Here is a 27,486-nt window from a genome sequence, read left to right on the forward strand (position 1 = left end):
AGGAATTTATCCATTTCTTCTAGATTTTCTAGTTTATTTGCATAGAGGTGTTTGTAGTATTCTCTGATGGTAGATTGTATTTCTGTGGGATCGGTGGTGATATCCCCTTTTTCGTTTTTTATTGCATCTATTTGATTCTTCTCTCTTTTCTTCTTTATTAGTCTTGCTAGCGGTCCATCAATTTTGTTGATCTTTTCAAAAAACCAGCTCCTGGATTCATTAATTTTTTGAAGGGTTTTTTGTGTCTCTATTTCCTTCAGTTCTGCTCTGATTTTAGTTATTTCTAGCCTTCTGCTAGCTTTTGAATGTGTTTGCTCTTGCTTTTCTAGTTCTTTTAATTGTGATGTTAGGGTGTCAATTTTGGATCTTTCCTGCTTTCTCTTGTGGGCATTTAGTGCTATAAATTTCCCTCTACACACTGCTTTGAATGTGTCCCAGAGATTCTGGTATGTTGTATCTTTGTTCTCGTTGGTTTCAAAGAACATCTTTATTTCTGCCTTCATTTCATTATGTACCCAATAGTCATTCAGGAGCAGGTTGTTCAGTTTCCATGTAGTTGAGTGGTTTTGAGTGAATTTCTTAATCCTGAGTTCTAGTTTGATTGCACTGTGGTCTGAGAGACAGTTTGTTATAATTTCTGTTCTTTTACATTTGCTGAGGAGAGCTTTACTTCCAACTATGTGGTCAATTTTGGAATGGGTGTGGTGTGGTGCTGAAAAAAATGTATATTCTGTTGACTTGGGGTGGAGAGTTCTGTAGATGTCTATTAGGTCCACTTTATGTAGAGCTGAGTTCAATTCCTGGATATCCTTGTTAACTTTCTGTCTCGTTGATCTGTCTAATGTTGACAGTGGGGTGTTAAAATCTCCCATTATTATTGTGTGGGAGTTTAAGTCCCTTTGTAGGTCACTGAGGACTTGCTTTATGAATCTGGGTGCTCCTGTGTTGGGTGCATATATATTTAGGATAGTTAGCTCTTCTTGTTGAATTGATCCCTTTACCATTATGTAATGGCCTTCTTTGTCTCTTTTGATCTTTGTTGGTTTAAAGTCTATTTTGTCAGAGACTAGGATTGCAACCCCTGCCTTTTTTTGTTTTCCAGTTGCTTGATAGATCTTCCTCCATCCCTTTATTTTGAGTCTATGTGTGTCTCTGCACGTGAGATGGGTTTCCTGAATACAGCACACTGATGGGTCCTGACTCCTTATCCAGTTTGCCAGTCTGTGTCTTTTGATTGGAGCATTTAGCCCATTTACATTTAACGTTAATATTGTTATGTGTGAATCTGATCCTGTCATTATGATGTTAGTTGGTTATTTTGCTCGTTAGTTGCTATTGTTTCTTCCTAGCCTCGATGGTCTTTACAATTTGGCATGTTTTTGCAGTGGCTGGTACCGGTTGTTCCTTTCCATGTTTAGTGCTTCCTTCAGGAGCTCTTTTAGGGCAGGCCTGGTGGTGACAAAATCACTCAGCGTTTGCTTGTCTGTAAAGTATTTTATTTCTCCTTCACTTATGAAGCTTAGTTTGGCGGGATAGCAAATTCTGGGTTGAAAATTCTTTTCTTTAAGAATGTTGAATATCGGCCCCCACTCTCTTCTGGCTTGTAGAGTTTCTGCTGAGAGATCAGCTGTTAGTCTGATGGGCTTCCCTTTGTGGGTAACCCGACCTTTCTCTCTGGCTGCCCTTAACATTTTTTCCTTCATTTCAACTTTGGTGAATCTGACAATTATGTGTCTTGGAGTTGCCCTTCTCGAGGAGTATCTTTGTGGCGTTCTCTGTATTTCCTGAATCTGAATGCTGGCCTGCCTTGCTAGATTGGGGAAGTTCTCCTGGATAATATCTTGCAGAGTGTTTTCCAACTTGGTTCCATTCTCCCCATCATTTTCAGGTACACCAATCAGACGTAGGTTTGGTCTTTTCACATAGTCCCAAATTTCTCGGAGGCTTTGTTCATTTCTTTTTATTCTTTTTTCTCTAAACTTCCCTTCTCTCTTCATTTCATTCATTTCATCTTCCATCAGCGATACCCTTTCTTCCAGTTGATCGCATCTGCTACTGAGGCTTCTGCAATCTTCGCGTAGTTCTCGAAACTTGGCTTTCAGCTCCATCAGCTCCTTTAAGCCCTTCTCTCCATTGGTTATTCTAGTTATCCATTCTTCTAATATTTTTTCAAAGTTTTTAATTTCTTTGCTATTGTTTTGAATTTCCTCTCGTAGCTCAGAGTAGTTTGATCGTCTGAAGCCTTCTTCTCTCAACTCATCAAAGTCATCCTCCATCCAGCTTTGTTCCGTTGCTGGTGAGGAACTGCGTTCCTTTGGAGGAGGAGAGGTGCTCTGTTTTTTAGAGTTTCCAGTTTTTTTGTTCTGTTTTTTCCCCATCTTTGTGGTTTTATCTACTTTTGGTCTTTGATGATGGAGATGTACAGATGGGTTTTTGGTGTGGATGTCCTTTCTGTTTGTTAGTTTTCCTTCTACCAGACAGGACCCTCAGCTGCAGGTCTGTTGGAGTTTACTAGAGGTCCACTCCAGACCCTGTTTGGCTGGGTGTCAGCAGCGGTGGCTGCAGAACAGCGGATTTTCGTGAGACCACAAATTCAGCTGTCTGATAGTTCGTCTGAAAGTTTTGTCTCAGAGGAGTACCCGGTTGAATGAGGTGTCAGTCTGTCCCTACTGGGGGGGTGCCTCCCAGTTAGGCTGCTCAGGGGTGAGGGACCCACTTTAGGAGGCAGTCTGTCCGTTCTCAGATCTCCAGCTGCGTGCTGGGAGAACCACTACTCTCTTCAAAGCTGTCAGTCAGACAGGGACCTTTAAGTCTGTGGAGGTTCTTGCTGAGTTTTCGTTTGTCTGTGCCCTGCCCCCAGAGGTGGAGCCTATAGAGGCAGGCAGGCCTCCTTGAGCTGTGGTGGGCTCCACCCAGTTCGAGCTTCCTGGCTGCTTTGTTTACCTAAGCAAGCCTGGGCAATGGCGGGCGCCCCTCCCCCAGCCTCGCTGCCACCTTGCAGCTTGATCTCAGACTGCTGTGCTAGCAATCAGCGAGACTCCGTGGGAATAGGACCCTCCGAGCCAGGTGCGGGACACAATCTCCTAGTGTGCCGTTTTCCAGGCCCGTTGGAAAAGCGCAGTATTGGGGTGGGACTGACCCGATATTCCAGGTGCCGTCTGTTTCCCCTTTCTTTGACTAGGAAAGGGAACTCCCTGACCCCTTGCGCTTCCCGAGTGAGGCAATGCCTCGCCCTGCTTCGGCTCGCGCACAGTGCGCTTCACCGACTGTCCTGCACCCACTGTTAGGCACTCCCTAGTGAGATGAAACCGGTACCTCAAGCAGAAATGCAGAAATCATCCGTCTTCTGTGTCGCTGGGGCTGGGAGCTGGAGACCGGAGCTGTTCCTATTCGGCCATCTGGGCTCCACCCCTGTTGTTGTTGTTTGGTGGAAAAGGATTTGGAGCTATTTCTTTGCTGAGGTGCAAAGTAGTGTAATAGGCCGGGCATGGTGGCTCACACCTGTAATCCCAGCACTTTAAGAGGCTGAGGTGGGTGGATCGCTTGAGCCCAGGAGTTTGAGACCAGCCTGGGCAACCTGGCAAAACCCTATCTCTAAAAAAAAAATTACAAAAATTAGCCAGGCATGGTGACACGTGCCTGTTGTAGTCCTAGCTACCAGGGAGGCTGAGGTGGGAGGATCGCTTGAGCCCAGGAGGCCGAGGCTACAGTGAGCTGAGATTGCACCACTGTGCTCTAGCACAGTGAGACTCTGTCTCAAAAAAAATAAAATAAATAAACATTTTTAAAAAGTAGTGTGATAAGTAATAATTTTGTGGCTCCCATGGGGGTTTGAAGGGCAAGCTGGGAAACTTGGGAAAACCACAGGGACACAGTCTTTTTCTGCTCATGGGACCTTCAGCAAGCGGTTCCTGGTCAGCAAGCCTGGTCTTGCTGGGAACTGGGCAGGTCTCCAGGTTCAGTTCACATGTTGTAAGTGGGCATGGTTCTAAATTAAACCTGGAGCCACTGCTGTCCACCCAGCACTCACTGCCATGGCCACTGTGCAATGCCACAGACCAGTGATTCTCAGACATCTGAGGTGAAGGACCAGGGTTGTCTTTTTAAATTTGTTTCAGTTTCCTATCTGTCATAAAAATGAAATATTAGAAATGTGAAATAAGGGCCGGGCGCGGTGGCTCACGCTTGTAATCCCAGCACTTTGGGAGGCCGAGGCAGGCGGATCATGAGGTCAGGAGATCGAGACCACGGTGAAACCCCGTCTCTACTAAAAATACAAAAAATTAGCCGGGCGTGGTGGCGGGCGCCTGTAGTCCCAGCTACTCGGAGAGGCTGAGGCAGGAGAATGGCGGGAACCCGGGAGGCGGAGCTTGCAGTGAGCCGAGATTGCGCCACTGCACTCCAGCCTGGGCGACAGAGCGAGACTCCGTCTCAAAAAGTTGGTAAACTCATGTTCAGGAATTAAAACAATCAAAAAAAAGAAATGTGAAATAAGGACATAGACTTCTGTTATTAGATTCAAAAGACATAAAGTCGTTCTGTCCATTTGCCCTAAAAGTTTCTAAAGACTGACTCAATTCCTGAACATGAGTTTACCAACAGCAAAGAAGTCAGGGCCATCGCTACCAGCCCAAGGACTGTGCTTTGGGCCTCACTGCCCAGAGGCCCAAGATCTAAGGCCAGAAGGGAACAGCTGCCCTCCCCACACTATGTCAGGACAGTCCTGAAGGAGAATGAGGAAGCTCCCTGCTGGGAAGAGAGCAGGCTGGGCTGCTGTGTCTTGCTGTCTGTACATCTCTCTGGCCCTTCCTGCCCAGCTGCTTGAGTAGACTGGTAAAAGGAACCTCTTGGTGGACTCTCCTACCATAGTCCTCAAGTGCAGGTGAAAATTTTATTACATGGTTGCGGCTGGAGAAACGAAAGGTCACAGCTCTTTGTAATCATTATCCAGGCTCCCCTACCTGAACACAGGCTTTAGCATAACTGGTTGGATTAGTGAAGCAGGCAGTCACCTCCAGCTGGCATGGCCTGGTGTGGCCTGGGCAGGGGGAGCTCATGGTTGACTCTGTGTTGCAGTTCTCCAAGGAGAGGCACATCATGGACAGGACCCCCGAGAAGCTGAAGAAGGAGCTGGAGGAGGAGCTGCTGCTGAGCAGCGAGGACCTGCGCAGCCATGCCTGGTACCACGGCCGCATCCCCCGACAGGTACCTGGTCTTGTCCCTTCCAGCGCACACACGGCTGCTCTCAGGCAATGTACAGATTGATGACCTGCACGGTCCCACTCTGAGGCCACATGGGAGGAAGCTCCTGTGTAACCAAAAACAAATACTCTAAAAATGACTTCATTTAGACCCTTCTCTAAGAAGACCTTGGGAAGAGCTGAGGTCAAGAACCCAAAGCACACATCCACATGTTCAGGAAGTGAAGGGACAGCCAGTGCTCCTGAGGTCTGCCAGCACAGAGTTGTGGGAGGCAGCAGCCACAGGGTCAGTAACCGGAAGAACTAGGAGGGCGGGCTGTGGCCCAGGTAATTGAACTCTTGGCCAGCTGCCAGCAGCCTCAGACCATTTGCAGCCCCTCCTTCTCAAGGCAGTGGCTTAGCTTCAGGAGGAGAGAGGGCGGGTGGCCCAGACCAACAAGGCTGCCTCTGCCTCATTGAGCTGGCAGTTATTCACACTCTCCATTGCTTCCCTACTGGATCCTGTGACCCAGAGGTGGGGAAGAAAGGGAATTAAACCCATGACCACAGACTCGTGGCCCAGAATATACTGTGATCGTCATTTGGGTGATTGCCATGAATAATGTTTTTTCATTTAATATTGTAAAAATTGAAAAATAGAGTAAGTCTGCAGAATTGAGGCATAGAATTTCCCTTGGGTTTTTATTGTAAACCTGATCTGGCCAATCATTAACCAAGGATAACATGACAGGAAATGTGTGGACAAGGGCTGGGGGGAAGGGCATCGTGTCGTAAGTTTTTTTTCGTTTTTTTTTTTTTTTCTTTTTTTCTTTTTTTTGAGACAGAGTCTTACTCTATCGCCCAGGCTGGAGTGCAATAGCACGATCTCAGCTCACTGCAACCTCTACCTCCTGGGTTCAAGCGATTCTCCTGCCTCAGCCTCTCCAGTAGCTGGGATTACAGGTGTCCACCCCCACGCCCTGCTAATTTTTATATTTTTAGTAGAGACGGGGTTTCACCATGTTGGCCAGGCTGGTCTCGAACTCCTGACCTCAAGTGATCCACCCACCTCGGCCTCCCAAAGTGCTGGGATTATAAAGGCATGAGTCACTGTGCCCGGGCTTTTTTTTTTTTTTTTTTTTTTTTAAATGTAGTAGATTTCTTGGCACAATCAAATAAATTATTATTATTCTGACTTATTGTAGAAAACATAGATAGCAAAAAGAAGGAAATTAAACTCTTATCCATAATTCTCCTCATAATTCTCCTGGGGATAACCATGATGAATACTTTTGTGTACATACATCCTCCCGGGCTTTTTGAAAACTATGAGATTGTACTGCATATACTTTTTTGGTAGCCCATTCTACTCACTTACTATGTCCTGGGAATTTTCACCCACTGTAGAATATTCTTCTGCACCAGCCTACATTGTATGTCTGTCCACGGTATGCATACACCACAATTTATTGGACACGTAGGGTGTTTCTAATACTCTGACCAACATCCTTTAAGATTGCTGTGTTCATACCTACAATTATTTTCACAGGCTCAATTCTAAGAAATGCAATTTCTATGTGAAAACATTTTTAAGGCAAAGATGCAATTTTAAAGTAACCATGGTAGCCTACTATTTTGACCTAACAGAAGTATACTGTTGATCGAATGTTGGAATGTCCCAGAATAATTGCCAGAATTATAAAACTGATACTATCACCACCGTCCGTCTCATCATGGTCATTAAATTTGTTTACTACTTGCATGAGTATTAATTTTCAGTGATAAATCGTTCCAAACTGGATCACTGAACACTATAACCATAACCATAATAACGAGTTATTGCTAACATTTTAGCCCCTTAAATCTTTGTAGCGATTCTGTAGGTAATATTATCATTTGTGTTTTTCAGATGATGTAAGTGAGCCACAAGGAGATTATGTAATTTGTCCAGAGTCATACAGCTGAGCTAGGATGCAAACCCAGGTGGTCAGGCTACAGGAACAGCCAGGCTGCACCGCATTATAAATTCTCCAGTTGCTATAAGCAGCAGCATCATGCTAGTTAACTATTTTTGAGCATCCAGTGTGTTCCAGCGCTTGCATATGTTATGTATAAAAATACATAACCCTCATAGTAACTAAGATGAGGGACCCCAGCCTGACTTTGTTCCAGGCCTTCTAGCCAATAATTGCTGTGTCCAGAATCCATACCCCAGTCCTGCATGCGGACTCCTCCTCCCCACTGGCCAGGCCTGGAGAGGGGCATCTTAGGAGAGGGCCCCTAGGACAACTTCTAGACACCAACAAATACCTTCTTTCTCCTCACTCTACTTGTTGGGGAGGGAAAATCAGGCCTGCCAGGCACACATTTTCTCATTTCTTATTTCCTGTTGCATTACATCATTCAGGTCTGTATAAACGTCATGTTCTTGTGACACCTCCCCAACCACCCTATTTTACTGGCCAGCCCTCATCCCCTCCCCGGCACTTCCTGCCTCCTTTCCTGGTTTACTTTTTCCCTGACCTTACAGCTGATGTACCATAGCCATTAGTCATTTATCCTCACTAAAACAGAAGCTCCCCACCAAAAACAGGAGCTCCGTGCGGTGGGCTCTTGTGTGCCACTGTCACCACTGCATCCCCTGAGCCTGCAGTGGTGCTTGGCACGAGTAGGTGGTCAGTGAATAGTTCTTGAATGAATGATTGGATCTTCTATGAATTTGATCTTTGAAAAACTAAAGAGCTGACCCAAGAGGAGACATAGTAGCATTGTCTTCTGTTGGCCCGGAGAAGTGGGTAGCCATAAGCTTTTAGAAGGAATGTGAATTTGCCTTTCCTACTCCTCACTCACCTTTTTGTCCCAAAGGTGTCTGAAAACCTTGTGCAGCGAGATGGCGACTTCCTAGTCCGTGACTCTTTGTCCAGCCCTGGGAACTTTGTCCTGACCTGTCAGTGGAAGAACCTCGCTCAGCATTTCAAAATCAACCGGACAGTTCTGCGACTCAGCGAGGCCTACAGCCGCGTGCAGTACCAGTTCGAGATGGAGAGCTTCGACTCCATCCCCGGTCTGGTGCGCTGCTACGTGGGCAACCGCCGGCCCATCTCCCAGCAGAGTGGCGCCATCATCTTCCAGCCCATCAACAGGACGGTGCCCCTGCGGTGCCTGGAGGAGCGTTATGGCACCTCCCCAGGCCAGGCCCGGGAGGGCAGCCTCACCGAGGGAAGGCCGGATGTGGCCAAGAGGCTGAGCCTCACCATGGGTGGCGTCCAGGCCCGAGAGCAGAATTTGCCCAGGGGAAACCTCCTCAGGTAGGTCAGGGCCTCCTCTGCAGGACTATGAGGGGCACCAGGGGTGCCCAAGGTTAGTTAGGCAGATGAAGAATTCATCATGGAACAAAGAAATAAAAGATGTTAATAAGAATGCCGACTCTTCGCAGAATAGCTGTCACGAGGCAGTGAATGATTAGCTTCCAGCTGAGCAGTGCCGGCAATGAATGGTACAGGAGCTGAGGAAGAATTTGTCGGGGGGGCGCTGATGGGGAGACCTTGTGAAGGGGGTAGACTTAGGCTGGTCTGACGGCTGGGGGAAATTTGGATAGATGCTGCAAAGGGCGGGGGGTGTTCCAGGTGGGAGGCACAGCATGGGCATAAGTGTGGGGACAGAAAATGGTATGAAGAGCTTGGAGTGAATGTGCTGGTGGGGCTGCAACAAAGGGTCTGTGCAAGGGACCCGTGGCAGTGGGCTTAGGGAGGTAGCCCCAGCTAGATCGTGGGGACCTTAATGCCAGGTGCAGGGCTTTAAGGGAGCTGCACAGACTCAGCATAGTGAACACAGTGTCCTAAGAATAGAAATGGACAGCGATGTACTGGGGGCGAGGAGTGAGACAGGAAAGGAAACCCAGTTAGTGAGTCATGGAGGGCCCCGGCTGCAGGAGTGGAGTGCAGGGAGAGTCAAGAGATGTAGGAGCCTGGCCTCCCAGGATTCTTCTTCACGTGGTAGAGTCAGAGGAGGGCACATTGGAGACCACAGGAGTGACCAGGAGGGAGGGGACTTTGGAGGATAAAACACACTTTTTCATCTGAGCTGGAAGACTATGGGCTTGTTGAGTGCTACAGTGCTACAGTCCAGCAGCAGTTTGGAGGTCCAGGAGGGGAGTTAGGGCTGAAAACTTAAATTAGGGCTTGGTCCACCTGGAAAGAGTAGGTTCACTTGGTGAGAACAGATGAGATATCTAAGATAGGAGAAGCAGAGAGCATGGGGTCTGTAGTCTGAATCTCAGGGAATGGGGGAAGAGAAGGATTCAGGGCACTTGGTGGAAAATCAGGGCTTCAAAACCTCACTGATTCTAAGCACCCAGCTGTCAAATGTCAGCGACGGTGGCCTGCATTTGTATAGGGCCCGTCTTTCACGGAGCTCAGAGTCTTTGTGCATATTATCTAAAAGCACTGGGAAAGGAAAGGAGGGAAAAGGCAGGCGTTGGGGACATAGATCCAGTCCAGCCCCTCAGTCACACAGCAGCCCTGACCCGGCTCCCAGCTTCTAATCTTATACACGTAAACCAACATATTTTATTCTACTCACTGGTTTTTTTTTTTGGTCCATGAGGAAATGTCATAAACTGTCATTTCTATACTGCAAAACTTTGGGAGGAAAATACAGGACTGTGTGTGGAATGCATATGACAGCTGTGTGCTGCCTGGAGCCTCCGGCACATGCTAGTCAGCATCTAGCTGGGGACCCAGTAGCCAGGCACAAATGCCGGCTCCAACTGAGCAACTGTTCAACCATGGGAAAGCGACTTGACCTTCCTGGGCCTCACCTTCTTCATCTGGAAAGATGGAGCTTTTGAGGTGTACGTGATTTAATATATGCAAAGTGCTCAGAACAGTGCAGGCACATAGGAGGTGCTAGGGAAGTGCTCATGATAATTATTATCCGGAGGGGAATAGAATGTCAGACTCAGACCCAGCACAGTGGCTCACAACTGTAATCCCAGCACTTTGGGAGGCTAAGGTGGGCAGACTGCCTGAGCTCTGGAGTTCGAGACCAGCTTGGGCAACATGGCATAACCCCATCTCTACAAAAAATATGAAAATTAATATAAGGAGCTCAAACCACTCTATAGGAAAAAATCTAATAATCTGATTTTAAAAATGGGCAAAAGATTTGCTCTTTTGAGAAATGAGTATTTCTCAAAAGAAGACATACAAATGGGCTGGGCACAGTGGCTCACGCCTGTAATCCCAACACTTTGGAAGGCCAAGGTAGGTGGATCACCTGAGGTCAGGAGTTCAAGACCAACCTGGCCAACATGGTGAAACCCTGTCTCTACTAAAAATGCAAAAATTAACCAGGCATGGTGGTGCACGCCTGTAGTCCCAGTTACTAGGGAGCCTAAGGCAGGAGAATTGCTTGAACCCAGGAGGCAGTGAGCCGAGATCATGCCACTGCAGTGGCAAACAGGCATATGAAAAGGTGCTCAACATGATTGGTCATCAGAGAAATGCAAATCAAAACTATAATGGATATCACCTTACCCCAGTTAAAAAGGCCTATATCCAAAAGACAGGTAATAACAAATCTTGGTGAGGATTGTGGAGAAAAGGGAACCCTCCTACACTGTTGATGGGAATGTAAATTAGTACAACCACTATGGAGAACAGTTTGGAGGTTCCTCAGAAAACTAAAAATTGAGCTACTATATGATCCAGCAATCCCACTGCCTGGGTATATACCCAGAAGAGTGGAACTCAGAATATCAAAGAGATACGTGCACTATGTTTGTTGCAGCACTGTTTACAATAGCTCAGATTTGGAAGCAGCCTAAGTGTCCATCAACAGCTGAATAGATAAAGGAAATGTGTGTATACACAGTGGAGTACTATTCAGTCATAAAAAGAATGAGATCCTGTCATTTGCAACCACATGGATGGAATTGGAGATCATTATGTTAAGTGAAATAAGCCAGACACAGAAAGACAAATGTTCTCACTTATTTGTGGGATCAAAAAGTCAAAACAATTGAATTCTTGGACACAGTAGAAGGATGGTTAGCAGAGCCTGGGAAAGGTAGTAGTGGGTGGGGAGTGTGGGATGGGAGGGAGGTGGGGATGGTTAATGGGTACAAAAAATTTAGAAAGAATGAATAAGACTTATTTGATAACACAATAGGGTGACTACAGTCAAAACAACTTAATTATATATTTTAAAATAAAGAGTGTAATTGGATTGTTTGTAACTCAAAGGACAAATGCTTGAAGGCATGGATACCCCATTCTCCATGATAAGCTTATTTCACATTGCATGCCTGTATCAAAATATCTCATGTACCCCATAAATATATATACCTACTATGTATCCACAAAATTTTTTAAATATAAAAATTGGCTGGGCATGGTGGTGTGTACCTGTGGTCCCAGCTACTCGAGAGGCTGAGGTGGGAGGATTGCTTGAGCCTGGGAGGTTGAAGCTACAGTGAGCCATGACCATGCCACTGCACTCCAGCCTGGGCAACAGAGCAAGAGCCTGTCTCAAAACAAACAAAAAAACTCAGGGCAATTGCAAGGAGGGAGGCAAGACCTGATATTTAGAAATCCTCCTTTTCATAGTAATAGGATTGGACTTGAGATCCCTTACAGTGTTAGAAGGGGTACCTTTTCTTCTGTTTCCTTTGGTAGGGATAGGCTGCTGAATGGTTGAAGCAGGGAATTAATGTCATGCACAGAGTGGGAGTGTATTTGGCAAGATAACAGACCCACTGCTGTGGGGAAGGCCTTCTAGTTGGCCCTGAATGATCCTGGTTTTAAAAACTTTTTAAGATAAGAAATGAAAAAAAGACTAAGAACGTCTCTAAGTCAACAAGTCAGGCCTAATAGAGCCACTTTTCTGTTTGCCCTTTGGAATGCAGATCCTCCTAGAACTTGTCACCACTTTGTACAGGCAGCACGCCCAGAAATGTTTAAGTGGGAGGAGGGGAAAAGATGGCTCATGGCCTGCTGCCCTGCCCCAGTGTCCTTCAGTGGCTCCCTTATGCAGCTCTGGCCAGGTGCCACCTGCCCTGACGTTGGGACTGCTAGTTGGCTGGCTGGTGGCCTGCCCTGGGCAAAGGTGTGTGCTCACAGGCAGGTTGCATTCCACGCTCTGCCATTCTGGCCCCTGGAGTCCAGCCGCAGTGGTCACTGCTTAAATATCACTTCTTGGGAGTCATTTCCTTTTATAATTTGCCCTCGGTCTTGTCTTATCTTCGAAAAGTTGCTGGAATTTCTCTGTTCCTCGGAGTTTGGGGGTTTTTTGATTTGTTTTTTCTTTGGTGCTTGTAAAGGTAGGAAAGAACTTCGTGATTTTGTAACATAAGAATGTTTTATGCTTATGGGAAGGCCAATTAAAGTTCTTAACATCTTGGCTGGTGCAGTGCCTCCGTCTCTAGCTAGGGAGATTCTGGTGCTTGGTGCTGGAGAAATTCCCAATCTGAATTAGAAAGGGACAGAAGGAATAACAGCGAGTGTGTTGAAAGTTACCTTCCACCTTTTCCTTGTGTGGTTACGCACTGTGCCTCCCAACTGCTGCTTGGTGACCATGCCGGTGCCTTTTCCCAGCTTATCAGGAGAAGGCTGTGTGGGGGTCCCCCCAGAGTAGCCAGGAGGTTGGGGATGGCAGCCTCCCCAGGCAGTCCTGCAGGTTATTTGGGGGATGCTGAGATTTGCACCAAAATGGAAGTTTCCCCACAGCTTCCTTCCTAACTGCAACACTATGGGGCATGTGGAAAATGCATATTAGGCAAGCCATTCCCTCTGGGCCTGTTAGTAATTTTAGGCTCTGTTAAAAGTACACATTCCAGCTCATCAGATTTTCCCGGGAGTATCGTAAAACTTTTACCCTACTCTGTTCAACGGGATGGAACGGCCCAAAGGAGGCATCCTAGGACTCAGCTGCATTGGTCATGGGGACAGGGGGATGGAGCACACAACACAGTCATCTATTAATCGCCCCATCAGTAATTTGTTTCCCAGCGGACATCCCTTTACTTTTAGGGTATGCTGTAACACTCTCGTTCTGAGCAGTTTTCTTTTTTTTTTTTTTTTTTTGTTTAAGTTCCCGTGGCATTGCCCAAAGGTTTTATTTTACACTTTAGTAACATGTTTCCGTCCTATCTGTCTTTTACTTCAGAAACAAAGAAAAGAGTGGTAGCCAGCCAGCCTGCCTGGATCACATGCAGGACAGAAGAACCTTGTCCCTCAAAGCCCACCAGTCAGAGAGCTACCTGCCGATTGGTATGTTTCGGGGAATTTTCAGGGAGAACGTCAGTGTGACCCTGGTTTCCTTCAGACTGTTATCCTGCCCCATTCGAAAACGACACAAGGCCTCAGGCCTGCAGCCTGGAGGGGAATGGGTTTGCAGAATTATATCCGGCGGCGAAGCACTGAGCTAGACACCGTATGCCAGCTTTTAGGCCTCGTAGCAAGCCTTCAGGGTAGGCATGATTATTGCCATTTCACAGCTGAGGAAACTGAGGCACAGATAGGTTAAGTAACTTGTCCAGAATCACCCAAGATTTGAGCCCAGGTTTTCTGATTCAAGCTCATTTGAAAACTGGTGGTCTTCATGACAAATGAGCCTACTCCCTTTTCCCAGGTGGGTGGGTGGATCCTGGGGCTCTTGGCAGAACAGCTGTCCAGGCCAACTCCCCTTCCTCTCCATTCTGTTTTCAAGGCCGGAAGAGTGATAAGGTATGGGGTGTGGGGAGACCTACTAAGCAGTTACATTAGTAGGACGGGGGGTTGTTTTCATTATTTTCATAACTGACTTTCCCTGGGACTGCAAAGGGATTTTCCTAATGCCCCTGCATAAACTACTTCCATGTGGGTTACCCCAGTGTCTCTTTTCCCTTCCCTGTCTCCAGCTCTCCTTTGGAAGCTGGCTGGGATCCACCCTTTGAGAGTGGCATTTTAGGTGGCTAACGACTTCTGTTTCTTAGGGCAAGATTACATTATTCATGCCCTCCTTGCTCATATATTTTATCATTCTGACTGTCCCAACCTTCTATGACCATACAACAACATTTGTAGCCCAGATGTCAGCAGTCCCCGGGATTTCGAACTGCATCCAGGCGTGTGGGATGGGGCAAGCCCAGCCCAGCCCTCACAATGCTGTAGACTCCCTGAGATTGGGTGTGGGACAGTCACATTGAATTTTCTTTTGGAAATGAAAATGCAAATTGAAACCCAAGGGCATGAACAGAGGGCCAGGGAGCTGCCACTCTGGTTTTGTTTTATATTCTCCACACAGATGAGCTTTCTCTGACCTTTTCTTATCCCCCACAGGCTGTAAGCTGCCACCTCAGTCCTCGGGTGTGGACACAAGCCCCTGCCCAAACTCACCTGTGTTCAGGACGGGAAGCGAGCCCGCCCTGAGCCCAGCAGTGGTTCGGAGGGTCTCCTCGGACGCCAGGGCTGGGGAGGCGCTGAGGGGATCAGACAGTCAGTTGTGCCCTAAGCCGCCGCCTAAGCCCTGCAAGGTGCCATTCCTCAAGGCTCCCTCGTCTCCCTCTGCCTGGCTCAACTCAGAGGCCAACTACTGTGAACTGAACCCAGCGTTTGCCACAGGCTGTGGCAGGGGAGCAAAGCTACCCTTATGTGCCCAGGGAAGCCACAAAGAACTGCTCATAGCCAAGCAGAATGGGGCGCCAGGTCCCCGGAACTCTGGCATCAACTACTTGATCCTTGATGATGATGACAGGGAAAGACCTTGGGAACCTGCGGCAGCTCAGATGGAGAAGGGGCAGTGGGACAAGGGCGAGTTTGTGACGCCCCTCCTGGAGACTGTCTCCTCCTTCAGGCCCAATGAATTTGAGTCAAAGTTCCTTCCCCCTGAGAATAAGCCCCTGGAAACAGCAATGTTGAAACGTGCGAAAGAACTGTTCACCAACAACGACCCCAAGGTCATCGCCCAGCACGTACTGAGCATGGATTGCAAGGTAAGAGCTGGGGGTCCTGGTGCTGTTCTGGCTTTTCAAGGTTTGGTGAGAGCTGGGGGTCCCAGTGCTCCTCTGGCTTTTGTGGGTTTGGAAGGAGGGAATCTGTCTGGCCTCACTCTGCCTCACCCATTAAATGCTTTGCCCATAGGAAAGTCTGAAGATAACACCAGCATGGGAATTTATTTAAGGGGTGGGAACCACAAGCTGGGACAACCTTTGCCCAAGCAGGAAGCTTATAAAATTCATCTCAGACAGAGGGATGGCAGGCTGCTGCCGGGGGTGGGGCCTGCCCTCTTCTCCCACCCACCCCTGCTGGCATCAGCAGCCGCAACAGAATCCTCCTCGCACCTGGTGCTTATTTAAAAACTACCCCCTTGCCTCAGCTCCATCAGAATTGGTAAAGCCAAAGCTACAGGAGAGTAGATTGTAGATGAAAATGTAGTTTCTGGAGTAGCAGACCTTGGTTATTTTTATTACATTATACTTATGCATTACATATTTATTACTAAAATGATCTTTAGTATAAACATCTTTAAAGCTACCTTGATTTTTAAAATAATCCTTTCTCAATTTAGAAAAATTCTAAAATGGCCGGGCATGGTGGCTCACGCCTGTAATCCCAGCACTTGGGGAGGCCGAGGCGGTGGATCACCTGAGGTCAGGAGTTCGAGACCAGTCTAACCAACATGGAGAAACCCCGTCTCTACTAAAAATACAAAATTAGCTGGGCATGGTGGTGCACACCTGTAATCCCAGCTACTCTGGAAGCTGAGGCAGGAGAATTGCTTGAACCTGGGAGGTGGAGGTTGCGGTGAGCCGAGATCGCACCGTCGCACTCCAGCATGGGCAACAAGAGCAAAACTGTCTCAAAAAAAAAAAAAAAAAAAATTCCAAAATACAGATTAAAAGATAAAACCACACAAAATCCAGTTTCCTGGAGATCACCATTGTCAGCATTTGGTTAATGCAAAAACATTATTATTTTCTCTGTAAATGGATACGTGTAAATAATTGCATGAGTAATATCTGTTTGCCACAGAAATGGCACAGGTCTGTACATAGTATTTCAAACCCTGAACCTTTCAATGACCAACATGACTGTCTTTCCACGTGATTAAATGTTTACATCGTCACTTTTTTTTTTTTTTTTTTTTTTTTTCCTGAGACAGGGTCTTACTCTGTCACCCAGGCTGGAATGCAGAGGTGCATTCACAGCTCATGGCAGCCTTTGCCACTCAGGCTCAAGTGATCCTCCCACCTCAGCCTCCTGAGGAGCTGGGACCACAGGCGCATGCCACCATACCTGGTTAACTCTTTGTATTTTTTGTAGAGATAGGGTTTTGCCATGTTGCTCAGGCTGGTCTTGAACTCCTGAGCTCAAGTGATCTGCCTGCCTTGGCCTCTCAAAGTGCTGGGATTACAGGTGTGAGCCACCGCACCCGGCCCATCACCATTTTTTTGTAGGAAACGTTTATTTTAGATGTGAGTGACTTTCGTTCATAGGTGGTCCCAAAGCAACCTCATCCTTAAGAGAGATTAAGTCACTTTTTCGGATCCGTGGGGATTCGTTTTAGGACCTTCAGTGGCTAGCAAAATCCACAGAAGCTTGCATTCCTTATATAAAATGGAATAGCATTTGCATATAACCTATGCAATCCTCCGGTATACTTTAGATCATCTCTAGATTACTTATGACACCTAATACAATATATATGCTTTGTAAATAGCTATTATACTGCATTGTTTAGGGAATAATGACAAAGAAAAAAGTCTACATTTTTTTTTTCCTGAATATTTTTGATCCTTGATTGGTTGAATCTACTGTTGCAGAAGCCACGGATAAGGAGGGCTGACTGTATTCTAGACACCAGGTGCTGTCTCAGGCGACGGTGGGCTTGGTCCACCTTTTCAATATAAAGAGGCTCCTGGGCATTTGAAGCCTTTATTTGTAGCTCAGTGAAGTCAATTAGCTTCAGATTTCAGGGCTTATTTAGGAACTGGGTTTTCCTTCCTATGTATTGAATCATGGCCAGAAGTCCAGTCTCAGAACACTCCTGCAGGGAGTGCCAAAGTTGATGGAGGGCTCCCCCGAACAGGCTTGAGGAACTTTAGGCAGCTGCTGACCATCCTGGAGTAAACAAGGCCCTTGCTGACAACGGAACTTGAGGGATGACTCAGAAACCAGAGTAACTCATTGCCCAGGCCTGGGAGGTGGGGCTGAGGGTGGACTTCTGCTGAGCAGGCCCTGAGAAGAGAGCCAGGGCTGCATTGGAAGAACAAGGGCCTGCTGCACTTTTGGCCGGATGGCCTCAGGCAGTGCTCACAGGTAGTCACGCAATTTGCGAAGTTATCCGGACCTCACTTTAAAGCAAGCTTAACCTGTTTGGGAGGTAAGAGGATTGAGGATTTCTGTTCTTGTCAGTCAGGCACATTGGGCCCTGAATCTGAGAGAACCATGTCAGTGGGCCAGGAGGGAGATTCTGGCCTGGTATGAACCTGCGTGGGTTCCCCATAGAGGAAGCTCCTTGTAGAAACAGGCCTGGGTTTACAGAGCAGCCCGATTCCCAGGGGAATGAATCCTTCCTGTGGCCCTGGGCAGGGCTTAATGATCCTCTAGGTGGAGGAGAGATGCCTGCCCGCCTGCCCTTGGCAGGAGGTCTGGGACCTGCCCACTACCTTTGGTAGCCATGAAACTAGACCCCGAGGATGTTCCAACTGAAGAACGCAGTCTCCCTGGCTTGCTGTGGTGTGTTTTGTCCTCCTAGTGGGGCCTCACTCCCATGTGTGCCTGCAGACACCCCTGTACAAGGGGCTGGATGGGGTCCCCAGGCAGCAAGCAGGAGCCAGCCTGGACTCTGCCCACCCAGCCCCAGGGCAGGGCTATGTTGAAACTTCCTTCTTCCCTGTCTCTTGAGTCTATCACTATTTCCATATTATCTTCCTGGAACCACTGACTTCCAAGCAGGCACAATCAGCATCTCTAAGAGGGAAATACAACAAGATCTGTTGTTTCCCACCCCAAGTGCAGTGGCAGCCCAGACAGGGCCACCCGGAAGCTGAGAGCAGGCTCTGGCTAGCATCTGGGCCCCGCATGCTGGTTCCCAGCCATGTGGGCAGATGCCCAGATAGGCCATAAGGACAGTGGGTGGTCCTAAGAGCCTTCCTGCTCCCTGCCCTGCCGTGTCCATGCCCCCACCCCTCAAGGGCCTGGTTAGGAGCCACTGAGCCTCTCCCACCATGCGCAAGGTCTTTGCCTGTAGCTAGAAGTGAGGTCCAGTAGTGAAGCACTTGGCTAGACTGAGCCTGAATCCTGCCTCTGCCACATCAGCTGAACAGCCTCCCCTTCTCTGCCTGTCTGTAAGGGATACAGCTACTCAGGTGGTCAGTGAGGACTAAATGAGATAATAATATATTAAAAGCCCCGGGCAGCTTGCCTAGCCCACAGTGAGCACTAAGTGTTTATCCGTGTTATATATTCAGCCTTGACTGAGCACCTACTGTGCCAGGGCAGCTTGTGATCTCTGCTCTTGGAGCACCTGCTATCGGGTGGGGGTGGGCTGGGGAGGGACAGTGATGCAGGAACTTGGACCACAACCCAGGTGGGAAGTGTCCTGCAGGGGAAGGCACAGGAGCTGTGGGGCCTCTAGGCAGGGCCTTGAACAGGGAGTGGGGTGTGGAGATGGGGCGGGGATGTCCGAGATGAGTTTGGAAGGCTGCATCATTGGCCAGATGAACACCAAAAGCATCTTGCAGACAGCAGGCAACGCACATGCGCAGAGGCTCAGTCGTCAAAACCCATGGAGAGAGGGGTTGGTTTACAGCAGATTCATTCTGTGTGGGTGGAAGAAGATGGGGTTAGGGGTGGGGTGTGGGAGGGCTTCATAGGTCTTTTCTAAGTCTCTACTTCCGGGCTCATACCAGGTTCCTGCCTTCAAGGCACTTTACAGTTGAGTTGGGTGCAGATCTGATCCTCTGTGCCAAGGGGAACAGAACCGGTGAGTGGAGCCAGACAATCTCATGGCATTTTAGAAAGGCCCTTTCGGCTGGAAGGAGGGCTGGGCTGGGCCCCCATCGGGGCTCTCCTGGGTCCATGCAGCAGCCTCCAAGGCAGTGGAAGAAGGAGCAGTGGGTGGAGTCCAGAGATGCAGCAGAGTAGACCAGCTAAGATTTGGAGGGCAGAGGGAGGCCTCATCGGGGGTGCTTCTGCCACCCTGCCCTGTGGAGTCGGCTCACAGTAAATGCTACAGACGTATTTGTCCTTCTTTTGTGTCTGTGAGCTGCATAACCTTGGGCATTTGTCAGGGAACCTAATCCAGGCCGTGTGGTGTGAGCTTGGGATCCCCTCGGCCCTCAGGCAAGCAGGTGTGGCTCCAGGGAAGTGACCCAGGCATGGCATGTATGTGCTGAAGAAATGCAGGCTGGAGAGCAGGGGCCCCCGTCCATCTGCCAGGTTTTCCAGAGCAAAACTGAATCAATCACAGGCCTTTTAATCTCGCCACCCAGAGCGTGGGGGACACCGCTCAGAAGTACAGGGTTTGGGACCTCTGACAGAGGGCAGCTGTCTGAATATGCGAGGAAGCATGCATGGCTTGCGCCTGGGCTGCCTTGCCAAGATCAAGTTATAAATGCCTTTCCCAAGATCTGGCCAGAATTCTTCCCCCTTCCACATGGCTGATGATTCACAACTTGTATTTTCAGGTAGCTTTTGGGGGTTCTAAAGTTATCTGAATCCTTTGCAAAGTCCTTGAGAAAGGTGAACTTAGCAGTTATGTTAGAAAAGGGGAAACTGAGGCCCAGTGAGTGCAGGTAGGAGCTCAGTAGGAATTCTGTATCCTGTTCTGGCATCTACCACTGGAGAGCTCATCCACAGGGTTATCCCCTCAGGGTTGACAGTAGTTCAGCCACAGAAGTTACAGGGCAGGGTTAGTAGTACCACCTAAACATCCAGATGTGTTTTGATAGCCTGGGGTAATTAAGGTTGAGGACAAGTGTACCAGATCAAGGAGAGGAACCATCCTATGCCTGCCATGTGTTCAGGTGGCTAGACTTGTTGCATCTGTTAGTTCCACTCTTAGTACATCATTGTGCTGTGAGGTGTCATTAGCCGCCATTTAATTTTTCTTTTGTTTTTAGAGACAGTGTCTTGCTCTCACCTAGGCTGAAGTACAGTGACATGATCATAGCTCACTGTAATCTCAAACTCCTGTGCTCAAGTGATCCTCCTGTCTTAGCGTCCCAAGAAGCTAGGACTGCAGGCGCACACCACCATGCCTGGCTAATTTTTAATTTTTTGTAAAGATGGGGTCTCGCTATGTTGCTCAGCTGGTCTCAAACGCCTGTCCTCAAGCAGTCCCCCCACCTTGGCCTCCCAAAGCACTGGGATTACAGGCATAAGCCACCGTGCCTGGCCTATTGACCCCATTTTAGAGACACACTGGCTCAGTTGTAACACTTCTCCATGACATTGTAATAACTAATACCTGATTCTAATAAACTGAGATTACATACTAGAATTGAGATGGGTTGAGAGCTGTCTGGGACAAAGATTTTAAGAAAAGCCTCTCAGGAGAAAGAAGTGTGTTTGAGATCTCAGGTTTCCAATCACTGTACACATTTTTAATAGTTTCCAGACGTATAGAGCATTTACTGAGCCCAGGAGAAGTGTAATTAAGGGTAATAGCAGCCAGCTGTGGCTGTTAAGTGAGAACATGAATGGCAAAGCCCACAGCGGAGAGGCTCTTGGATGAGATTCCGCTTTTCCACTGCGGGGGATCGGTCGGCTCCGAACACATGCGGCCCTGCTGTTGGCAGCAAAATGTCACAGCAGGATCCGGCCTGTGTCAGACAAAAGCTCAGAGAACTAAACTGTTCTCTGGCTGGGCAGAAACACTTAACAAATCTGTAGATCTGCAGAGCAGCGTCGGCATCTCCCACCAGTCCTTCTTTTCCCCCTAAGTTTTATACTCTGTGTGTATTAAAACACCCTAAACATCATATAAGAACAGCACTGTCAGCAGCTGCTTATAAAGAAATGCAACACATAAAGTGTGTCCACGCCATCCTAGTTCAGTGTGTTTCTTCTCATATGCTGAATTCATGATCAGGCAAGCCCACTTCCTGATCCAGTGTATTTCAACTTTGGCTCTTGACAGGTTGCTAGGATACTTGAAGTCTCCGAAGAGATGAGGAGGAACATGGGGGTGAGCTCAGGCCTGGAACTCATTACCTTGCCTCACGGACACCAGCTGCGCCTGGACATAATCGAAAGGTGAGCACTGCCATCCTCTGCACTTCCGACCCTCCCAGCTCCTTGCAGGCATCAGAGCAGCAGGTTTTAGAACAGAGAGAGGCGCAGCACCAGCCTAGCCCTGGGGTAACAGCACTTCAGGGTGCATGGCCTACAGCGACTTTTCCCAGAAGCCTGAGCCTGAGAATTCCTGGAGTTGCACACAGAGACAGCACAACTCAGGAACAAAGAATGTGTTCCCGTCCCTGCTCCTGGAGGAGTGGATGGAGAGAACAGATGGCCTGAAGCCAGTGACTCAACTGGCCTGTGTGAGCAGGAGTCACAGATCCTGCAGCCTGGGGCAGAGCTGGGGCCCCAGCACCGTGCAGTCTCCTGGGTCTCCTGCCCAGCAAGCTGCGCCTTTGTCTCTTTGGGGGTTAAGATTGCTTGAGGAATTAGGAGGAGTTTGTGGGAAAGGCTGGGAACAGCAGAGTCTAGACAGTGTTTTCTTTGAGGGGTGAACAAATAGGGTCAGAGGTCAGGGGATGACGGCACTGGTCCAGGGCCTCCGAGGCATCCCTCCCCTCTTCTTATGAAAAGCCAGGGCCCTGGGTGTCCATTTAAATGGAATGTTTAAGAATTAGAAAGACACCAACAATGAGGTATGTTTTTAAGAAAAGAAGCTCTAGACTAGATATCCATATTACCACAAAGCCGGCCTTTTTGACACATTTTTTAAAATCTGATTTGGGTAAGACTGTTAAGTTTTCTGTCTGTCCAGCCCATGTCCTAGTTGCCATGACTGACTGCCCATGGCTTTCCATGAAGTTCCAGATCACAGTGCTGTCCAGGACAGCTTTCTGTGGTAACAGACGCGTTCTGCACTGGCTATTACTGTAGCCACCAGCCACATGTCACTCTCGGGCACCTGAAATGTGACTGATGTGATTGAAGGATGACTTTTTATAATTAGAATTTACTGTTTCCAGGGTAAAGAGCCACCTCTGGGGGGATGGATGTCACTGCTTTAGAGTTTCCTCGGCTGTACAGCAGATAAAATGACTCCCATGCTGCTGCTGTTTTGGTCTTGCAGCCGTGGATACATCCCATAGAAAATACCCAGAACGCTGAATTGCAGCCATGTGGGAGGACGGAGGTGAAGAAGTGGGCCATGTGGACTTTGTTCAGGAATACCCATTGCTTAGGCCTTTGGGGAATTCTAGGTCCCGCTTCTGAATTTTCCTGCTCTTCCTGATGAGACTTTTCTAGGTTCCAGCCTCTCTCCGGCTGTCCCCTTTTTCCCTCCTGCCCCAGGGGCCTGACCTCCCGGCTCCACTAGCTTCCATTCTATCAGCAGAGTGAGCTGTGCCACCACACTTTGCCGTTTCTCCCATGAGACATTTCAGCCTGAAATCCCCCAGGTTCCAAGCCTCATGAATCTGAGCCCTATTTTCTTAGTATCATTCAGTGTGCTGGGACAGGCTGAGGGTGACAGGTTTGGGGCTTCTCTCTTGGCTGTTTTCTGACTTTCCACTTCATTTCTCTTTTCTCCTGACTGCCTCTTGGCTGGGGTCTTGCTCCTTAGCTTGTTTCTTGTGACCTGTGGGATCTTCTTTTTAGAGCCTGGGGAGTAGTTTTATTAATTACAATGTGTTTATTAAAGGCCAAGGTTATAGAGGTCCTGATGTGTCACATGACATCACCCTCTTGCATTTGAAAATCAAATACAAAACCACCCTTTATTTTTAATTTACCACCTCACCCATTCCAGGCATACTGCTCTGGAAGTGTCCTTCATGTGACATCTGAGTGCCTCCTCTTGCCAACCACAGGAGCTTTTGCTGCAGATTTGCCAGCCTGAGTTGTTTTTCCCATAGTCGGTGTATCCAGGAGGCTTCAGGCAAATGTTGGTTGAGTGAATGCATATAACCATTCAGTTAACCATTGATATAACACTAGAGGGCCATTAAAACATAGGGGGAGAAAACACTGAATAAAGAATCAACTGAATGCAGTATGGAAAGTGAGTTTATAGTTAAAAGCAACATCTAAAATGTTCTGTCAATGTTAACATTTTGCAAATGGATAACAAAACTCTTCCAAAAATGTATCAGATAACAGCTGGGTGCAGTGGCTCATGCCTGTAATCCCAGCACTTTGGGAGGCCAAGGCAGGTAGATCACTTGAGCCCAGGAATTCGAGACCAGCCGGGCAACATGGCAAAACCCTGTTTCTACAAAAAACACAAAAATTAGCTGGGCATGGTGGCATACACCTGTGGTCCCAGCTACTTGGGAGGCTGAGGCAGGAGGATCCTTTGAGCCAGGGAGTTCAAGGCTGCAGTGAGCCATGATCACACCACTGCACTCCAGCCTGGGCAACAGAGCAAAACCCGTCTCAAAAAATAATAATAATAATAAAAATATACTTTAGGTCTATGTTTGGATCCATTAATTGAGAAAGACAAATCAGGAAAAGGAGATAAATGGAGAAAAGAGGAAAGAGATGGAGACAAAGAGGCAAAATGGACCAAGATACAGAGGGAGAGACATGTACAGAGACAACTCTAGTAACAACTGCTATTTATTAGGCGCCTGCCAGTGCCAGGCACTTTAATTATTATTATTATTATTCTTTTTGTTTTGAGATCGTCTCTCTAGTTACTCAGGCTGGAGTGCAGTGGCGCAATCTCTGCTCACTACAACCTCCGCCTCCTGGGTTCAAGCGATTCTCATTCCTCAGCCACTCAAGTAGCTGGGACTACAGGCATGTGCCACCATGCCTGGCTAATTTTTGTATTTTTAGTAGGGATGGGGTTTCGCCCATGTTGCGCAGGCTGGTCTCGAACTCCTGGGCTCAAGCATTCTGCCTGCCTCGGCCTCCCAAAGTGCTGGGATTACAGGCCTGAGACCTGGCTCACTTTAATTATTTTCACACCCATACACAGTCTCTCTTTCTCACAACCCTTGCTCCCATTTTACAGATGAAGAACCTGAGGGGTGCGGCAGTTAGGTACCAGCCCAAGCTTACACTGCAAGTGAGCCCCATACATGCATATATATGCAAACACACTTGGAGGCAGAGCTCATTACCTATTTAACAAACATTAGAGAAATGAGTGATGCTAAGCACTCAGTGAATCCCTGCTGCCCTTTGCTCAAGGAGAGCAAGAGACCGACTAACACACCTGGGCACGTAGAGAGCACAGCGTGGAGTAACATCCTAAGCTCTGAACGTTCAGGACAGAGTGGCCCTGGAGTTCAAATGCATGCTGTATTTTAGTAACCATAGCTATAAATTGGGGCTTCGCCTCCAGCACTTGGACCACAGCCTGGAGGAAATTGAGGCAATTCTGGTCTAAAGCAGTTAACTCCTGGGTCCTGATTTACAGTGGGAAGGAAAGGGGGTCACAGTCTATGCTTTCTGCTGCAGACTGACCCCATTCATATTAATCCTGTTGTCATGCGGAGAAAAGATCACCCTGCTTCCTGTTTTGGGTCTCTGAGGTTGACCCATGTAGTTTAGGATGAGAAAAGGGAGGTTTGTTGGGGAAAATGAGATTTCGATTTTATTAGGGTCTGGCCTTAAAGGCACATTCCAGCCCATCAACTATTCAATCTTTATCCTCCTCCCCATTCATTTCCTGGCCTCTGGAGTGGGGCTGGAGAACACCATTCTTACCTCCTCTTTCCTGCCTTTGTTCTGATAGCCATGTTATTGTCCTGGATCAAGCACGTCCTCTTATTTTTCTGTCCCTTCCCATCCCCAAGTCCGGGGGCTCAGTGGAGGTGGCCCTGGACTTCCCCGAGGAGAGATTCTCAGAACGTGTTGGGGGACCTGCTGTCTCCAGGAACCTCTCATGGTACAGGGTACTAGGAGCCACATGTACTTCTGAGCATCTTTGTCCCAGGAGTCTCTCTTTGTGCCCCCAGGTCCAGGGTTGAACGTGGCCCTGTCCGGGGACATCTTGCTGTCTGACTGAAAGTGCACCCTCTGTGGCCTACTTTGGCCCTCCACAGTCAGCCTGCTAAGGGGCGTTCTCTCTGTTGAGATTAGCCGTCTAAACTGTGCTGCCGGCACATTTTAGAGCAAAAGCAGCAAATGGCACAAAAACAGCCCTGCTCTTGGCTGATTTGGTTTAGTTTTCTCCTAGTCCCATTGGCCCTGAACCTGACCGCTGATCTCCTGGCTTTCAGACACAACACGATGGCCATCGGCATTGCAGTGGACATTCTGGGCTGCACAGGCACTTTGGAGGACCGAGCAGCCACTCTGAGTAAGATCATCCAGGTGGCGGTGGAACTGAAGGATTCCATGGGGGACCTCTATTCCTTCTCAGCTCTCATGAAAGCCCTGGAAATGCCACAGGTAAATTTCCAATTACTTTATGTGTACTTAATGTTCTATAAAGAGATCTGCATGCCATGTTTGGCAAATCAGACTATTTTAGTCAATCTCAAAAGTAAATTGAATCTTAATGAAAGCTGCTTCATTTAGGGGACAGTGTCCTAAGTGTTTGGGGTCTATTTTTTTTTCTTTTTTGAGACAGAATCTCACTTTGCCACCTAGGCTAGCAGTGGCATGATCTCAGCTCACTGCAACCTCCACCTCCCAGGCTTAAGTGATTCTCATGCCTCAGCCTCAACTAGCTGGGACTATAGGTATGCACCACCACACTCAGCTAATTTTTGTATTTTTAGTAGGGACAGGGTTTCACCAGGTTGGCCTCAAACTCCTGACTTCAAATGATCTGCCTGCCTCGTCCTCCCAAAGTGCTGGAATTACAGGCATGAGCCACTGTGCCTGGACTGGGGTCTATTTTTTTTTTTTTTTTTGGAAACAAAGTCTTGCTCTCTTGTCCAGGCTGCAGTGCAATGGTGTGATCTTGGCTCATTACAACCTCTGTCTCCCGGGTTCAAGCAATTCTCCTGCCTCAGCCTCCTGAGTAGCTGGGATTACAGGCATGGGCCACCACAGCTGGCTAATTTTTGTATTTTTAGTAGAGACGGGGTTTTGCCATGTTGGCCAGGCTGATCTCAAACTCCTGACCTCAGGTGATCCGCCCACCTCGGTCTCCCAAAGTGCTGGGATTACAGGCATGAACCACCACGCCCAGCCTCTGGGGTCTATTTTTTAAGGCAGTAAATAATTGCTGACAGTCCATGCTTTCTCTTTGATGTACAGTAGCAAGTGTCATCCTCATAACAGTAGTGATTCATGGACAACCAATTAGGATGAGACATCTGGCTAAAGTGTGTCATATAAGAAACAGACTGCCTCCATCTGGGTCACCAGGTGTGTGGGCAGTTTAGGATAATCACTGGGAAATGAGACATTTGCAGAGCTTCTGTCAGAGAATCCTTAGAATAGTTTATCTCAGGTCACCTAAAACAGACTATCCTATTAAAAAGTTCAGATTCCTGGTCCATCTGCCACAGAACTCCCTAATTACCATTTCTGAAAGTGGGCATTTGAATTTATCTGCTGGTGCCAGGGATTTTTTAGGATGAGTGTCAAACATGAATATCTGTATGTGAAGTCAAGCAGGCCTCACAGAGGAAAGTCACGCTGCCATCTTTATCGCTGAGGATCAGCACTCCCACTTCTGCTCTCCCAAGCCCTGGGTGCTTGGAGGACGTGAGTATGAGTTTACAGTCCAGCCAGCAAAACCTTCTAGTAACATCAAAACCGCTGGTCACTCGGCTTGGCTGTTTCATAGCCACAGGTTATCTCTGAAATCCTGCCAGGTGCTCACTGAAATTCCATCATTGCCACTGAGAAACAGCCACGATCACATGTCCCGCAAGTCAGATCATGGCAGGAATAGAATTTACTTGCATTAAAGCAAGGTCACCTTAAAAATAAAAGGTTGAAAACTTAGTGCCTTCATTGGGAATTTGTGGGGGGTCAATTCTATTTCAGAAGCTTTCAAAATTCTTCAGATAGACTATAAGCAACCCATAAGTTCTGCCAGATTTTCATGATATACTGATTTCTACTATAACAGGGGTTATCATTTTTTCATTCGGGTATTTTAATGTGCATTATGTTTATTTCCTGTCATCTAAAACTGCCTAGAATTTTGACAGCAGAGCCAACAGGCCAGG

The 27,486-nt window shown here is 47.8% G+C and overlaps 1 protein-coding gene and 1 long non-coding RNA gene across 8 annotated transcripts in view; one reads left to right on the forward strand and one right to left on the reverse strand.

Annotated features, from left to right (window-relative positions):
- The window catches only part of LOC116469753 (uncharacterized), a 17,521-nt gene extending 12,019 nt beyond the window's left edge, over positions 1-5,502 (reverse strand). Inside the window, exon 1 of the long non-coding RNA XR_004248338.1 lies at positions 4,962-5,502. This is a non-coding gene — a long non-coding RNA (uncharacterized LOC116469753). The remainder of the gene's footprint in view (positions 1-4,961) is intronic.
- The window catches only part of BCAR3 (BCAR3 adaptor protein, NSP family member), a 284,920-nt gene that overhangs the window by 249,340 nt on the left and 8,094 nt on the right, over positions 1-27,486 (forward strand). For all 7 annotated transcript variants that reach the window (XM_058439562.1, XM_058439563.1, XM_058439561.1 and 4 more), the window contains 6 exons: positions 5,077-5,205; positions 8,046-8,488; positions 13,347-13,450; positions 14,501-15,153; positions 21,306-21,421; positions 25,576-25,747. In XM_058439562.1, the coding sequence (XP_058295545.1) occupies positions 5,077-5,205; positions 8,046-8,488; positions 13,347-13,450; positions 14,501-15,153; positions 21,306-21,421; positions 25,576-25,747 (1,617 nt within the window). The remainder of the gene's footprint in view (positions 1-5,076; positions 5,206-8,045; positions 8,489-13,346; positions 13,451-14,500; positions 15,154-21,305; positions 21,422-25,575; positions 25,748-27,486) is intronic.

Source organism: Hylobates moloch, unplaced genomic scaffold, assembly GCF_009828535.3.
Source record: "Hylobates moloch isolate HMO894 unplaced genomic scaffold, HMol_V3 SCAFFOLD_5, whole genome shotgun sequence".
NCBI lineage: Eukaryota > Metazoa > Chordata > Mammalia > Primates > Hylobatidae > Hylobates > Hylobates moloch.